General features: G+C 34.5%; 1 protein-coding gene across 1 annotated transcript in view; it reads right to left on the bottom strand.

Annotated features, from left to right (window-relative positions):
- LOC145661223 (uncharacterized) overlaps positions 1-10545 on the bottom strand; it is a gene marked incomplete in the record, with an annotated part of 459297 nt that extends 448752 nt beyond the window's left edge. Inside the window, 1 exon segment of the mRNA XM_081726681.1 lies at positions 10429-10545. Coding sequence (XP_081582807.1) covers positions 10429-10468 — 40 coding nt within the window.
- Positions 10546-14208: the final 3663 nt, after the last annotated feature.

Below are 14208 nucleotides of genomic sequence, written 5' to 3'. Positions count from 1 at the left end.
AATGCCAATCAAACTAACCGGAATTAGTAAATATTCCGTCTTGATACCAGAACTTACATTTATTATTATTATTATTATTATTATTATTATTATTATTATTATTATTATTATTATTATTATAATGGTCTGTTTAAAATGATTGTATAATAGTCTTAACATAGTGCTGTATTTTTGCCAATGAGCTGTTCACGGCACTGAAAATAAAGTTATTATTATTATTATTATTATTATTATTATTATTATTATTATTATTATTATTATTATTATTATTATTATTATTATTATTATTATTATTATTCCGTTTCGTTATGGATCTTAAACATTGGGACTTTTCGAAAATCGCTGTGTTTAACCTGGAATGTTTCAAAAGGGACACACTTCAAGAACCTCAAATTTTCTTACGAGGGAACCTATCCAAGTGTAACTCTGACTTCGAGTCGAGACTATGGCCGTTGGATACCTTGTCCCAAAAGAACATAACACGAAAAGGGATACATCCTCGATCGCAACCGTTGAGAAGATATAAGCGTGAAAAGTTAGAAATTGAGCTCCATACTATACATTACAAAGTCAGATTCCGGGTCAGATTTTTCGGAAACGGTTGGGTAAGGACACTCAGTGAATACATATCAAATTAGTGTGGGGAGCCCAGCACCATTTGAATCAAAAATTTGTGTGTCCCCGAGTCACTCGCAGGGTCCCAGGCGGGGTCCAACTCAAAATTTGCAAATGGAACCGTGGGTCAAGTAGCATATTGTATGAAAGCTATTGTTAAATAAAAGAAGATAGAACAAATCTCAACTCTCTACGATAACCATGTGCAAACGGGCAACTGGTCGAAACGTCAATACAACCTACATCAGAAAATCTATGTCCACGCTTCTAAATCCGTTGAGTTGCGACAATAACAAAACAGAAAAACACGTTTAACAGTGCAAGGTATTGACGTAAAGCAAATTGCTGCAGAGTCTCTCTCTCAAAAGCATCCTCCGATATATTTTATTTCTGCACCATTATTCCAGGTTTCTCCAACCCCACTCCTCTCCAAGTTACCTCACAGTTTCAAGGTCACTCCTGTTCGTCTTTACCATCATGTTTCTCGTTCAGCTAATTCTTCGATAGAAATTTCACGGTGCAATCTGTGAATCTGGGGTCTCGATACGCGAAGCATATACCGTTGCCTTTTGACCTTTTCATCCTCCATGACGGTTGCGATTAACAATGTATTCTTTCTCTTCTAGGACACGAATTCCAATGGTCATGGTTATTCTATGGTCCATTGGTCATTGGAAGTCACACTCATACTTGGATAAGGTCCGTTGTGCGACTCTGTGAGAGACTGCAGCAATTTGCTTTACTTCAATACCTTGCACTTTTAAACATGTTTTTCTGTTTTGTTATTGTCACAACTCAACGGATTTAGAAGCGTGGCCATATATTTTCTGATGTATGATGTATTGACATTTTTACCTGTTGATCGTTGGCAAAGGGTTATCGTAGAGAGTTGAGATTTGTTGTATCTTTTTTTTATTATTTAACAATAGCTTTCATACAATATGCTACTTGACCCACGGTTCCATTTGCAAATTTTGAGTTGGACCCCGCCTGGGACTCTGCGAGTGTCCCGGGGACACAAACTTTTCATTCAAAAGGTGCTCAGCTCCCCACACTAATTTGGTATGTATTCACTGAGTTTCCTTACCCGACCGATTCCGTGACCCGGAATCTGACTTTGTAATGTGTAGTATGGAGTTTAATTTCTAACTTTTCACGCTTATATCTTCGCAACGGTTGCGATCGAGGATGTATCCCTTTTCGTGTTATGTTCTTTTGCGACAAGGTATCCAACGGCCATAGTCTCGACTCGAAGTCAGAGTTACACTTGGATAGGTTCCCTCAGAATAATCTTCGTTCATGTAGTAAATGGTTAAAATACGATTACTGATACTTGATTAGTTTTTTACTTACGTGGTAGCCAAATTCTGTTTATTAGCTACTCAAATACAGCTCAACCGATGGCTTATTCTACGACTAAACTATGTATGTTACTTATTAAAATATTAGTTCAATTCAGTTGTGCATATTGTTTTGTTGTAACAATATTTAACTGTCACTAATTTGTTAATCATGTTTTGACAGAAATAATCATTAAAAAAGTGCTATTTTGTCTTTTGAGCTTGTGTATTTAAAAAAAAAATAGCAGGGCCCGCTTTCTTAATAGGAGGCTCTATTTAGCTCACTGTTTATGTTAACATAACATACATGACATGTCATGCAGCAGTAGACCAAGTATCAAAAAATATATGCACAGGGCGCTTTAAAATATGCAAACAAAAATCTTCTTTAAAGTCGGCGCTTCTAAACGGTTCCCTTGCGGCTGCTCTTGTATTGATGCTAAGACACTTTTTTAACTACCGCAAATAACTATTTGAGAAATAGAGAGAGAGAGAGAGAGAGAGAGAGAGAGATAATCTTAAACTCCCAGGGAAAGATTTGACCTTCCTATCCCTACTTTATGAATTTGGTGGTATCATTCTGCTAAGCCAGGGGAGGATCCGGAGGAGGAGACGATCGGGGCGATCGACCCCCTCAAGAAGAGGAAACTTTTTTATTTTATATATAAATAAAACCCATTCCAAAGTTCGGAGCTCTTAAAAGTAGCTGTAAGTAGCAGTATTACAACAAATCGCTCCGCTCCAGAAGTCCGTCCTGGATCCACCCCTGTGCTAAGCAAAGAAGCTGGGATACCTACATATCCACATATAGTCATCAAGAAATAATTTTAAAAAATATCCAATCTTTTTAGAAAGTCCTTACTGATGGCAACATTGCATCACCGAAAGACTATGCAAGTACCATTTATGGCTTATTGGAAAAGTTGGAGTCAACATAAGGTCTTAGCATACAAAGACAGACGGCTGAAGACAGTTTGGCCGCGTCTAATTTATAGAAGATGTTTTTCCTTCGTATTCTTTTGTATTTTGTTTAAACAGTAAACTGTATAGAACCTTTATTAATAAAGTGGCTTCGACTACTTTATTAATTGCAAACAGTGATAAACTACATGAAGCAAAACACCGTCTATTTTTTAATAATAATTTCTTTCACAATATGATTATCTGCGCCAGTAAAGTACGAGTATTATTACAACATGTATAATTGAACTTAACTTTATGCTTTAGTATCTAATACATAGAGAGAATCATCAATGTAGAGAATCATTTATAATTAATCATTAATTTAGTTATACTTTAGTTGCTAGTAACCCAAACTTCGCCACATAGAAAAAAAAAACTGCAAATCAAAAACTGATTAAATCTCAGTAATGAAATTTTAACTACTTATTTCTACACCATCAATGACTGTTTTGAGAAAGTTGAAGGTTGTTCAGGTGTGTTTCCTTTGACTTATTTCAGTTTAAACATAACCATTTAAAAAAAATGCAGTGTTGAAAGACCTATAACAAAGTAAAAATGAGGCTATGAGGTTTAAAACTCTTGTCGAAAATAGTGTATACCACTAAGCGTATATTAAGAAAGAAAATTAATAGTGTGTCTTATTATTTCCTTCGAAATTTTTATTTTCGGAAATGACTATAATGTTTTTCAAACTCTAACATTCAACAAAATGTTAAAAGTACTTTTAGTGTAGTAGGCTTAAACTTGCACTGTACATAAAATATTACGCATTTTGTTCTGTTTTGTTTGAAATCAATATCATTAAAAGTGACGTAGCTACAGCGGTTACCACAAACCTTTGTAAAGTGCAAAATAGGCTTACGTACATATACAAAGTGACTACTCAAACGAAAACTGAACACCTAAAAAAATAGGGTTTGTTTCCAACTTTCTAAATATACAGTACAATTTCGTATACAAAAATTTTAAAAAAATGTCAGCAACCACCTATGGTTGATTTGATGTGGATTTACCCTCATAAAAACCGTAATCTCCATTGCTCTCAAAGAACCTTCAATTGCACTGAAATTTGATACGATGGGAGACGATAGTTAATGTTATATAAAAATTATTTAAATTCGATAAAACGTAGCGTACAATTTCTTCAGAGTATCCCAATGATTACGATTGAGACCGGTTGAGAATAAATTGGTCCCTCAAATTTCGAAGTTTCTTATGGAAATAATAGATATTAAGAAAATAATTTTCTTTCATAACTTTCACAAAAATAATTCAATTTTGATGTTTCTTTTAGGCTTTCAAACTATCCCATTCCATTGCGTTAAAATCTGTCAAGATTTTAGGATAAATCCTCAATGAAAAAATAAATTTGTTTTGCAATGTATTTCGTCAATATATATATATCCTCTGAAGTTTACCATGATTCCTCCTGGATGCAGTTAAAGTCAGAAAAGAATAGCACGGATTTACTTTATCGTTCAGAGAAGTGTGTTCTACGATAACTTTTGTAAACAAATATTAGAATTTTGTAAAATATAGGACATATGTATCTGAGGCTTTTCAATCATCTCCATTGTTTGGGTATAGAATCAATCGAGAATGAAGGAATGAATTTAACTTCTACGTGCGATTTGGAAAATACTATGACTTTCGAAAAAAATAATTAGATTTTCATAGTATATCTTGACTGGACATCAGTCCTACTGGAAGTCTCATAGTTTGGTGAAATAAGCGTATCCTTACCGCCTCGTGTGAAAATGCTAATTCAACTGCTTTGTTTTTGAAGACAGATCAAGGACGCAAAGGATGGATCCGCACTTCTTCAACCAGAGCTTGAACTTAAGCGGCTGATGTTGCCTGTGTTCTTTCACTCCTGGGTTTCAATCTACTCCATTTTCTGCCTTCTTTCTCCGCGTAATGATCAAATCTAAAGAACCTAAGATGATAATACATCCCATTTTAACCGTTATTTGATTCTGAAAATCGATGTCTAAATGTTCTGTTTTTAAGCAAAAATAAACAGTGTCTCGTAATTGATACTTAAAATATAAATGATCAGAGCAAATTGTACATTATTTCGTTAAAAATACCATGTACAGAGAATTTTCTTGCACTAACACTCATAGGAATGTTTAGGTCATTTATTCCTCTCTGCTCGACTTGTGGTTAGAGAAGTGCCTTTGGTGCACGTGGTCCCGAGTCCCACTCCCGGGAATAACACAAAAGTTAATTTTAGTATCATTCACTTTTATTAATGTTCCTTCTCCTTTAGCCTAAATATCATAACCCTGGAAAATTAAATTGAAAAGTTTAATTTCATTTCAGTTTACTACATGCCTAGAATTTTCAATTACTGTTGAGTGCTTGGAACTTTTGAATATTACTTATGTATTTTGTATCTTGAAACCATTACTGGCGCCCAATGCATTCTGAGAATTAGATTGATGGATCACCTCGTTTCATATGTGGCCCGTTTCTGAAAGATAAAATTCTGACCACTTTAAAAGAACCACTAGTCGCTAACATCAATTAATGACTTTTCTAGTTGCTGATATTTTGCTTATATCAATTAATCCACAGACGAAATATTCCACTGAATGAATTAATTAATGTGAATACATTTTTAAGGGTTAGAATAAGGTTTCGTATTAACTTATTTATGGAATCACGTTTCATTATTGTGAGTGCTATTAATTTTATTTTAGTACAAATATAATGGAAATATATTTGTATTCATATTATTATAATGATATATATATATATATATATATATATATATATATATATATATATATATATATATATATATATATATATATATATATATATTGAAAAAATACAAATGTAGACTTTTTAGGTGTAAGAGTGGTGACTTAAATGACCTTTCTCTCGTTAGCAGGAAACAATCATTTGTTCAGTGAGTCACTTAAGAACGAGCGAGGAAAATCATATCTCCTCAGGTGTTCTTTGAAATTGCGTTTTAATTATGAAGTGAATACATTTTCTAAATGAAATTCTGATACGCATTATGTTAATGAAATTCTGGTCTGTTTGTGAAAGCATAAAGATAAAGAAGGAAAATATTGCTTATATCCTATTCGTGTGACGCTATTAGGTAAATCTTCCAGTGAGTTGGGGAAAGATATGCTCAATATGTAATCAGAATCTGATAAATTAATGGTATTGCTGAATGAAGAGATAGTATGTATCCTGGCACTCAAAACTCTATTTGGAAACATTCATGTGAGATTCAAAAGAAATGTAACTTTTAAAATATCGTTTTATGGTTATGCTTATGACATTTAGGCTCAGGAAGGCAATAGCAAATTGATAATAGATTAATAATTGTTATAACGATGAAGTGGGGAAAATAGAAGTATACTCTCAGTGTGGGAGTCGTAAGTTCAAGTGAACCGATTCGAATGAAACTTTCACAGATTATTTATTGGTTCAAATGCCCCAACTGCCATGTCGTCTACAGTGCAAAGTGAAGAGAACAGCATGACAGTACCGATTGAAGTAGTGAGTTCGTTACCACAACTTCAGCCATAGCATCGCAACACGCTTGGCCAAAAGGCAGGTGAGGCGAAAGTAGTTACGAGCACTCCACATAAAAAGGATTTAGAAGCTGCCTCTACTTCATTACAACGGCATTTACCTCATCATTGCAAGTAGTTAAAAAAAAAGTTTAGCTTTCCAAGCCCTGCCCAAGAAAATCCGATCGAAACAGCCAAAGGAAAGGATATCACGCGATTACGATAAAGTTAATCCGAAAAGTCAGTGAGTGATTTGAAAGCAGATAGTGACAATTTAAGTAATCCTACTGATAATGATGAGGAGGAGGAGGAATGTGGACATTGTGGTAAATTGTGGTTGCTTAGTGCAGGGGAGTACGATTAGTTAAAAAGCCCAGTTTTTGTAAAAGATGGTTTCATGAAATGTGTCCCATGAGAGGTGTAGAAAAATATGTTTGCGGCCATTGTTTTGCAAAGTAAAACTGGAATCAAAATTTGGACGCTTTAAGACCCGTTAATCCAGTATGTTTGAACTTTTTCTTTTATATAGAGTATATTTTTTTTACTTTATTTGTCGCATGTAGCTTGATTCCATAAATATTTCGTTTTATTATTTTTATCATTGGTTGTATCTCATAAACATGCTTATTCCAAGGTAAAAGATATTATAGATACTCCAAAAGTTAAAACAATTAGCTATTACAGCCTATTATAGCAATTTACAAATATAAGTCTAATAATGAATAAGGTCTAGTCAAGTTCGATAATTATTTTTGTACTACCTAAAAGTCTGGTATTTCTGTTTTATGTTTTAATTATCTTAAGAATGTTATGTAATTTTTGTTTACTTGTCTTGTAGACCTACTAAATATGATATAAAGGCCACAATACCTACAAAGCTACATTTGGATAACTCGAACATGGGCACGATCCTGCTCAGACTGCCCATCCTGAGTGAGGTTTTCCGTGGTTTTCCTCAGTCCCATGAGGCGTATGCAGGGCCGAGTCCCGAGCACTTTTCCTGAGACCAGGGCCGAGTCCTTTCCAATCCGTAGATTTATCTTAAGGGCCAATGTGATCTCGGAGTTGGAGGCTCAAACACTTCCTTTGAACTAATAAATACATTTATTTCTTAAATAAACAATTAAATTGCTCGAATGCATTGCCCATGCTCTCATTATCCAAATGTCGCATTGTAGGAAGACGCGCATATTTTGTTCTAGTATTCCATTTTAAGAACAGATAGTGTTCCATATTAGGAGCGGGGTGTGCCTAATTTGGTAAATTGAGTTTCTTCCAATTTTGTAATATTGTTAAATATCAATAATGTGGAATAAACTTTCATACTTGTATTTTGTTTTGCAAAGTTACCGCAAGTACTATGATGTATAATATTTTTATTCTGAGAAATAAAGAAGAAACAAAAAGTTTTCCATATTCGGTTCCTTTACCCTATTCTAAAGAGGACCATCCCAACTTTAAACACCAGAGTATTATATATTTGAAGGGTTGTATAACTTAATTATATTATTATACAACCCCAAACCTCACTTATATTTAATGCGTGGGATGTTTGGATACAGGAACTGACAAATTCTCGCCTAGGACTTTAATTGGAGGTAGGAGCATTCGTCTAGGAATGTTTAAATAAAACGTGAGAATGATAAAGCAGTGAATCTATTAATGATTTATTTTATTAATAGTGGTTAAAATTCAGTACCGTAAATCTGTATTTAAATTAGATCTGCATAAAATTGCCTTTGAATTACTAACCCTGCAGTTGGATGTCATATTGAACAGGACAATTGACAAAAAATAGTTATACTTAGGTATATATAAGGGGAATTATTTCGTTTAAATTCTTGAGACAGAACTTACTTGTTAATAAAACTAAATTTTTTGATAGCTGGATAAATTTGTGTAGTGATAAATAAATAGTTTGAATTTAAGGGCAATAAACTTCTAAATAAAGTAAGAAATTAACATGTATAAAATTTATAAATCATTAAATTGCCGAATAGCATGGCGTAGTGAGGATAATTGATCAGGACAGTCATTCCACAAATACCTTCGGAAGTTGAAGCAGAGAAAAGGCAATTCTCGGTCTTTCTCGGACTCATTCTTAACGTGGAGACTAGGTAAGTATCAAATCTGTGGTGTATTAGTGGTTGTAGAGTAACCAGTAGTGCACATTTTGAGAGTACTATTGAATATTGAATAAGGTTTGTTAAATTATTGAAGTCATAAAAGCTAAATAATTAAGCATTTGTAAAAAAAAAAAAAAAAAAAAAAAAAAAATTGTTCTCGTCGTAAACTATGTTCACATTTGAGAAATATTTTCAAATCAGTTTATCCTCAGCGCAACTGTATTTCAATAGAAATTAAAATTGCTATATACAGAGTTCGATAAAAACAATTTATATTGGTTTTCATAATTGTTTCTTTTGCTCAGAAAGTTGGTACTGTTGAAAGACTCATGTTCTGTTTGCAATTTCTTTGATGCTGAAAAATTGGAATACGGTCAATGTCTTACTTGAAATATGATTGTGGAATTAGAATTTGAAGCTTTTACTGAATTTAGACACCGAATTGCATAGTAAAGTTAAAACTATTTTTATTGAAATCAGCGCTTACTAAAACTAGTTTTTATTTCTCTCTCATAAAAGATTGCACTGTCAACATTAGTGTGTGAGGGAATAGATTATTTTTATTTTTTAGAATGCTTTCAGCTTGCATTCGATGTGTTCCTGGTCATTAAGTCACTTGGAATTTAAAATAGGTCACTTTGAGCTACGCATTCATGTTGTCCTAGTAGTCGTCTAAATTTCAATAGCGAATTACGTGACATTTTTTTTCTTTATGGACGATAATGCGCGACTTCATCAAGCAACGCATGTGGCGGAGCTCTTGGAACAAGGTAAGGTTCCGTGAATCAATTTGCCCGCCTGTTTCCCCCACTTCAGTCCCATCGAACATGTTTGAAATGCTATGGGAAGATGTTTTGTGTGCTATGGAGATGCACCAAGGACTATTCAGCAATTGTCGTAAGAGCTAGTGGATTAATGGAATTCTATACAACTACAACTCATTAATAACTTTGTGAGCAGTATGGAAGCATTTTGCAGAGCATGCATCGCTGTCCATTGTAACCACGCATCCTTTATAGGACCATTTCACTTTTTCTGTAATGTCAGAGAAGGCATCATAAGTCACAGTACTTTCAGTGTAAGTTATGCCTTTGTATGAAAGTGCTATCTTTTGTTCTTCTATCCATACGTTTCTTTCTGTTGTTTCCTGTACCGGTTCAACTTTTACCTGTCTATGCTACTTGGGAGTGATAAAGCATACGGAATTTACTTTCGTGCTTAATCAGTGTAGTGTGTATAATGTTAACAAAGTGCATTATAGATTATTTAAGTATATTTGAAGATAATTTAATTTATCTTAAAAATTTATCATGAATAGGTTCACGTTCCTCAATATTTATTATGCCATAACATCATTATTTATGCCCCCAGCACCTACAACTTTGGAATGCGTTAAATCTTCGGTGGGACTACCTAATTAAAAAAAAATATTTAAAAGCCATTTTACAGTTTAGAGGCATTCCTGATAAGTCATCAAGGGATTGGATGACAAACATGAATCGATGAGCAACTTCACTAAAACAAAGAATAATTAGTTGTATATTTCGAAATGCCCATACTATGTGCACAATTCTAAATTTTGTGTACTGCACCCTATACTAGATTGTACAGATATTTGTGTCTGTGTTAGTTTATATGCCATTTGTGATTAAATTTGTATTGTGCCAATGTGTGTTAAATTGTGTTACGTAAATAAAGAAATTTATCGCAAATACTACAATTTTAAGTTCTCTCAGTAATCCAGCATTCCTCTATATTAGAAATAGCCGAATTGACGAGAAAGTAGTGTCTATTTAACTAAGTATACTTCATGCAACTTATTCTGCCCTAAGAGCCGTACTTAACTACCCTCCGTACGTTGTGCAGTGCGTTTGTCCGTTTTCCCCATCCTTTGGAGGTATCTTGCCCTCAAGTCTCTCGATTTTCGATCAATTTTTCCAGCTGTTGGCTGCCGATAAAGGCAGAATCAATCTGTAAATGGAAAGAACAAAAATCATATACTATTATATTGAGCATTATACAGACTAGTATATACATTTTTCGTTTGTTTCTACAAGGAATAAGTTTGGTGTATAATTTTCTATAAGTTGTCGCAAGTTGTACACAGATACATGTACTCGTTTTGAAGTTATTGAAAAAGAACACATTTATTTGATTAGTATACACTTTTGCTTGAGGTACCGGTATGTGATATTACGATATCGTTATTTCCTTAACACACAATTCTACCATATGTTCGTAGTACATAATTCCAAGTATGAAATAACATTCTAAAGCCGTCAGAGAACAAAATCATGGATTTCCAAATCAGACCTCTCAACAATTTTTAAGAAAGATAATTCGAATCAAATTGAAAAATATGTATTATCACTTTAATTTCACGATCTTTTAAAATCTATTAACAAATGATTTATAATTGAATAATTGTAGAGTTAAAATCTTTCAAGAACATTAAAATAAATAAATGATTGGGAGAGGATTTCAAAATGAGATATAGTAAAAACCACGTACAGAAACATTACTGAGTTAGAGGAAGCATTATTAACTAATTGTTGTCTTGTTTTGTAACAAGCTTCTGTTCTCATAACAGCCAGTTGGCTTACTAACTCTTGAACATCTAACTAGGGAAGTACTAGAAATGGTACGCGGGGATTTGCATGTCTTATATATCGTTGGAAAAGTTACATCGAGTACACCACACATGTGATATATCTCGCTTGAATGGGCACTGTAGGGGGCGTGGCGGCCATTTGAAGATCAAAACAAGGCACACTTATAAACACCAAAAAATGTAGAAAAATAGGAAGCTATGATGAAACTGTTTTGAGACGTGGTATTTATATAGGTGTATAAGATAGCTAAATACGAATCTGATATCAAATGTTAACAAATCAAAATGGCAGATTCAACATGGCGGATACAAATTATTAAAAAAAAACAAGCCATGGATTTGAAATTAGGTATATAGAGATATTCTATGCCACTTTGTATGAATTGGATACCAAAAGTGTAAAATTCAAAATGACGGATCCAAGATGGCGGACAAAATGCAATACACTGCTACAGAACTGAAAAGGTGCGCGTTTTGTAGTGACAATATGCGTTAAGCTTCGACAACTGCTTTCCTGGTATCTCATTATGCTGTTTACACTTGTAGCCCCGAAGTTGTGGGTAACATATGTGTAAGAAAATGAGGGAATGTGTACAATAACTAATGATAATGGTAGAGGTCAAAGAAACAGGAGTAACACAGGTTTTTACGACAAAATAAATGAGAACATGTAATACAGAACTCTTTCTAGTTACAGGTATGGCAAATTTTCTCGTTCAAAGAAAAATTAATGTCCTTGACACCTTGAAATGGAAAGTATGGTACATCAAAACTCGCTTTGTATCAGGCGTACCTAAACAAAAAGCGATAAAGTGTCGACTGAAATTGATTCAAAATAAGGCTTTGAATTTTCAAGACATTTTCCCGCCTGAACAGAAGTGCTTCGATTCCTGTAAGGAAGGCATGTTCAGTTAACCGTTTCAGAAAATCTTTCCACTGATAGAAGCAAAATACATCCAGTTGTTGCATGAAAGCACTGGAACATGGTGGAAGGATTTTTAATGGAATCGCAACGCTGTCATCTTGGTAGAGTGTCCCTGACGTTTGAGTATTCCAGGCATCGGCAATAAGAACAGATTTCTTTGCTGGAAACCTCTCTACGTTAGGTTTGAGGACATTACAGAAGAAATCTCCAACCAGTTCTTTGTCTAACTTCCCGAATTGCGAACATCGAATGGCGAAATTCAGGTACTATGGTGGGAGGAAATTGACCCCCAACCTCTTGCAAGCAAACAAACATTGGAGACAACAAATGTCCCTCCGTTAAGGGAACAGGTTGTATAGTGTACGAATGCGTGCGAGTATTTAACTGGGGAACTAATGCTGTTGTTATTGTTTCACCTGTGTGAGATAATGTGCAATACGATAATAAAGTATAATTAAACCCGGATTGATCGTTATTCAAAATCTGTTCTGGACCAAAGTTTGAGTAAATAGTATCCGCAAAATCGAGATAAAATTCGATACCCTGATCGACAGTGTCATCTGTTGCGGAAGGAAGAGACTTTTTTGCAGATGTGAAAACACAGATTCTTCTGAATGACAAACGAAACCGTTTCTTAAATATTTGAATCCAAATACGTGAAGTTTTAAATCCCGTCAGACCAATAAGCTTGGCCTGATGAAGGACCCACCGTCGAATCGCTTGTTCGTGAACTGATATCATTCGCTCCCGTGCTAGAATGATCTGTTGCAAACAGTATTTGGTCACCAACGAATACTTCTCACTCGGTGTTCCGTGTTGATCAACATAATTTTGACATCTACCTAAATATGTGCAACATTTTATTTTCGGAAACCGTGCCCTGATGGTAGAGAATGACCATTGCGGGTAGTCCTTCTGCTCCTGTAGGACACGTTGTGCATAGTCTTTGCAGAGGTCTGCGATTGCTCTGAAGCATCCATTACGACATCGATGTTGTTAAGCATCATCATAATCAGTATTGAAAGCACCATCAAAGTGAATTTCATCAATCATTTCGTAATCGAATTGATCCTCGTTGTCCATCGAATTGGCCATAGAAACTATTGTCTCTACTAATTGGATCTCTTTCTGAGATGGATTTCCTTCAACAGTGGGGGTTTCAAGCTTCTTTAAAAGCTGAAACACTTTTAATGCCCTAATTTTCATTTCATACAACAAATCGCGAACCTGTAATTTTACACGTGAACAGAATGGAAAGAAAATATAGCACATGCAAGACAATGTCCTATAAAAACTTACTTCTACAGGAAATTATGTACGAAAGCCGCAATTATATACCAAAGAATATGTAAGCAGGACAGAACTTGTACAGATATTTACATCATACTAATGTGTACAAACTATAATATGGTAAACAATTATTCTATATATACGGTGGAACACATCTTGCTCTTTACAGCTCCAACACTCTCGTAGATTATACGAATGAAAAATGCGATTGTACAATTTAACATTCACGGTATCTAGTATCGTAATAATAACGCAATACCTTGAAAGCACTCATTCTCAAGGCATGACTGCACAAATAATATTTGCTTTGCAAATGACAAACTGATTCATTTTCCCATCACTGCTACTGCCACGCCCTCGACAACTCTACAACTCTAGAACTTTGTTTCAACTGTGTAGTACAGCGCTATCAAAGCATTAATATTATATGTATGCAACTCTACCCAATATGATGTTCTTTATGCATCATACCAATTGACAATAACAGACGTTTCTCGTACTCAAAACGGAAGAGGGTTACTGAACCTCTGTCAAATACGAAAGATATGACCTGAAGGGAAAAAACTGCAAAAGTGATTTGTTTTTGTTTACAAGAAACGTTCCATGTCCTTTCCTTTGGTCTTTCTCAACTACAGCAACTAGCAGAGGTGTCTTTCCTCACGAGGACACCCTCACTCTCAAGCATAAGTTTAATCCTCACCCTCATGAAGACAACTTGGCCCTCACCTTCAGCCTCATAAAGACCTCTTGGCCTTCTTCTTCAGAAAGATTACATGGCCCTCACTCACGCTCACTTTCACGT

This window comes from Thermobia domestica, chromosome 1, assembly GCF_964235325.1.
Source record: "Thermobia domestica chromosome 1, izTheDome1.hap1.1, whole genome shotgun sequence".
Taxonomy (NCBI): domain Eukaryota; kingdom Metazoa; phylum Arthropoda; class Insecta; order Zygentoma; family Lepismatidae; genus Thermobia; species Thermobia domestica.
Note: the sequence above shows the minus strand (reverse complement) of the source record. Positions and strands in the feature narration are given on the sequence as shown.